Source organism: Haplochromis burtoni, unplaced genomic scaffold (assembly GCF_018398535.1).
Source record: "Haplochromis burtoni strain Fernald_Lab_line unplaced genomic scaffold, NCSU_Asbu1 Contig_126, whole genome shotgun sequence".
NCBI lineage: Eukaryota > Metazoa > Chordata > Actinopteri > Cichliformes > Cichlidae > Haplochromis > Haplochromis burtoni.
In genome coordinates, this window is record NW_024582487.1 from 1321670 (window position 1) to 1324753 (window position 3084).

Sequence of the window (3084 nt, forward strand, 5' to 3'; positions counted from 1 at the left end):
CATAATTATAATAAAGGTCAATCAAATGGACCAATATGGCAAGGCCATGATGATCCACTTGGTAAAATAAATCCGCTTGGCATCTTTCTTGGTCTTACAACAACAATTCTGATGGCTAAAGATCCAAACGGGACAATAAATAAATAAATAGATAAAAAATAATAATAATGTGTTAGTCTGTTGCTAAAAGTTGTTTCTTCTGTTCATACCGATTTGCGAGTGGTAATTTCCTGTTTGTGGTAGAATTTGTTTAGCATACTTGAAGGATGATTGAAAAAATCTATTATCTTGTTGTTTATATCTATTAATCACAAATTCATGGTTGAAAACAGAACAAGAAATTCATTTGTTGTTTTACGTGTGGTTAAAATAATTTCATGCACAATGAGAGAGATATTCAAAGCATGCTTGTAATGTATTACTGTGGTAATGTGAAAGAGATGTGAAAAGAGATAAATAACTAAAGCTATAGCTGTGATACAAGAGTAGAAACGGAGCTGGTTGTGTGCAATAATGTTAATATTGTTGTGCAGGCTAGGTTTTTTTCTTGTTCGTGTGGAAGAAACTAAGATTTTGGATTACGATGGATTCTCTCCGGAGGGAGATGGCGAGCCTGAGCCCGGACTGAACTTTACAGAGGAACTTACTCTTCTTCCTCGACGGAGACTCCCAAGTGGTAACACACAAACCACAAACAAAAGAGAAAAAGAACTAGACTAAGAATTTTTGACATGACGAATGACCGAAGACAAAAAGACAATTGAACATTGAGCTCAAAGGGACTATTTTTTGTTTGGTTTTTTTTGTTTTGCCGGCTTATTCTTATTATTGTTATTATTACCATTACTACTGTCAATGTGGAATTTGTGTCTTGTTTATTTAATTTTGTGTAAAATAATAACCGTTGCTGCTCAGATTCCTGTCTCCAGCCATTTCATTCCATATTTGCCTCGCTTTCTATTGTAGCCCTGCCGAACCTAGCAACTGGTCCGTAGTTTGGCTGTCCTAAACTATTTAAAATGAGTCAGTGGTTACACTTGGAAAAGGTAAAGCCCCTGGAGGAAGTGGTCATTAAAAAGAAAGCAAAGTTAAATGAACAGTAGCAAATATTTGAAAGCATATCACTACACAGACATAAGCAAAGCACTGCCCCTTAGTTATAAAAGTCAGTTAGAATTTACAAACAAAATCTTTAAAAACTTTAAAATATACCTGGACAGATGGGGCCCTCAAAAGTGTGGTGTTTCTGCATGTACGATGTACCAAAGATGTAAACTCCAGGTCATTGTAATCAAATCTGTTGCCATAGATCAAGGAGCAGATAATATTGGCAGTTGCGTTGTTTAATGATTGGTTGACATCAAATTCTCCTGCAAAGAAAATTACAAAAAGTTCATTTGTATCAAAAAGTTGCAGTTTCTGTCAGTTCACTGTTTACCTTTGAACTGTTTAAAAGCTTCCATAAGGTAATGACACTCCTCAATGATTTTGTCCTCAAATTCTTTCTTTCCCATTCCAAAGTCCTTCAGGTTGATCATTGAAAAGCGCCTCATCTCTTTCCATGTGTCATCATTAGCCCACACAATACCTGATTTGACAGAAACAACTTTCAGTAATATAGATAAAGCTTATACATAGTTGCTAATTATGACTCGCACTCAAATGTGTTTGCAAAAGTCTTGTCTTAATTACGCACCATGTCCTTGAAAATGCTCATCGATAATTGGTGTCGGATCCCTTTCTCCAAACACTTCAGCATAGTCAACAAGTGCCTCCTTTACTGCGTTGTATCCTACCAGGACCACCACTTTTTTGGTCCCCAGATAGATGGTGAAAATAGATCCAAATTGTTTGGATAGCTAAAAACAACAAAAAATGTTCATATATCTTTGTTTAAAATACATTAAAATGATCAGATACATTGAAAGAAAATTCCTCCAATGACTTCCTCACCTCCAGTAACGTGACATGTATTTTCTTCAGGTACAGCTGCAGGAAGTTCCCAAAAATGGGAAGTGGTGTGGGTCCTGGAGGCTTCTTTCCATCCTTTTGGGTTATGTTAGAGAAAAGGCAGTGGATCAATAGAAGGACTGTCAGACACAAAACAATTGAATAAATCCCCTGGAGAAAAACATATAGTATATCCATGGCTTAAGCTCAGTGACTTCTGTTGGTTATTCCAACTGACAGACAGGATGACTGTGTCATGGTCCGGGTGAGTGCTGGGCCTTCCCACAGGGCCGGCATTTCCACCCCTAGGCAGAGCCGCCACAGCATGCTGACAGGCTGCACCTGAGCATAATTGGAATTGCCGGCTTCTTAAGACCAGTGCTCAGACTCACACCTCGCCAGATCGTCTGCAAACCTTTGTCAGTCAGGGCTTTCACAGTTTCTCCACTCTCAGAGGACCTCCGGACGTTGTCAAGCCGCTGCCGTCACCTGTTAGGATTTCAGCGCTGGTCTGTTTACAGTTTCTCCGTGCCTGCCTGCCTTCCTGCCCAGCGCTCAGAATAATCATCTCCCCTCACCCAGATTTCCCAGTGTTGGGTTCTCCATTCAATCCACAACAGCCCCGTGGCTTCACCACGGACACTTCTAGTGCTCCTTCTAGTTTTGTTTCATAGAAATGCCAAGTCGGCCATGTGTGTTTCAAAGTAAAGGATTGTGAATTTCTGAGTTAGAACTGTGTGACTCCAAGCAGAGTATTATGAATCATAGTGTGCCTCTAAGCTAAAGTTATATCTAAATTCATGCTCCAGAGTAGAGTTTCTAGCGTGTGTTAAGTTTATTTAGGTTGCCGCTAGCACTCAGTTTCTCATGAGTGTTTTCAAGTTATTCGTTGTTTACGTTGAGCAATTCTAAGTTATGGTGAGCACTTTGAGCACCTCTCACCGTCGTTCGCTGTTTACATTAATTGCACCACTGTAAATAAAGCTTTGTCACCCTCAGTCCCAGCACCTCTGAGTGTTGTCTGCCTTAGAGTCCGTTTTCCTACTGGCCTCAGGCCGTGACAGACTGAGTGTTTTGGTGAAGTTCAGATAACCTCGTACATATTTGTTTTGTACTTTGGTCTGTAACAACAGA

The 3084-nt window shown here is 39.6% G+C and overlaps 1 protein-coding gene across 1 annotated transcript in view; it reads right to left on the bottom strand.

Annotated features, from left to right (window-relative positions):
- LOC102309941 (cytochrome P450 2K4) overlaps positions 1 to 2794 on the bottom strand; it is a 16014-nt gene extending 13220 nt beyond the window's left edge. Inside the window, exons 1-4 of the mRNA XM_005929912.3 lie at positions 1954 to 2794; positions 1697 to 1859; positions 1439 to 1588; positions 1213 to 1370 (exon numbers count right to left, since the gene is read on the bottom strand). Of these exons, the coding sequence (XP_005929974.1) occupies positions 1213 to 1370; positions 1439 to 1588; positions 1697 to 1859; positions 1954 to 2148 (666 nt within the window). The 5' untranslated portion in view covers positions 2149 to 2794. The remainder of the gene's footprint in view (positions 1 to 1212; positions 1371 to 1438; positions 1589 to 1696; positions 1860 to 1953) is intronic.
- Between the last annotated feature and the right edge of the window lie 290 nt (positions 2795 to 3084).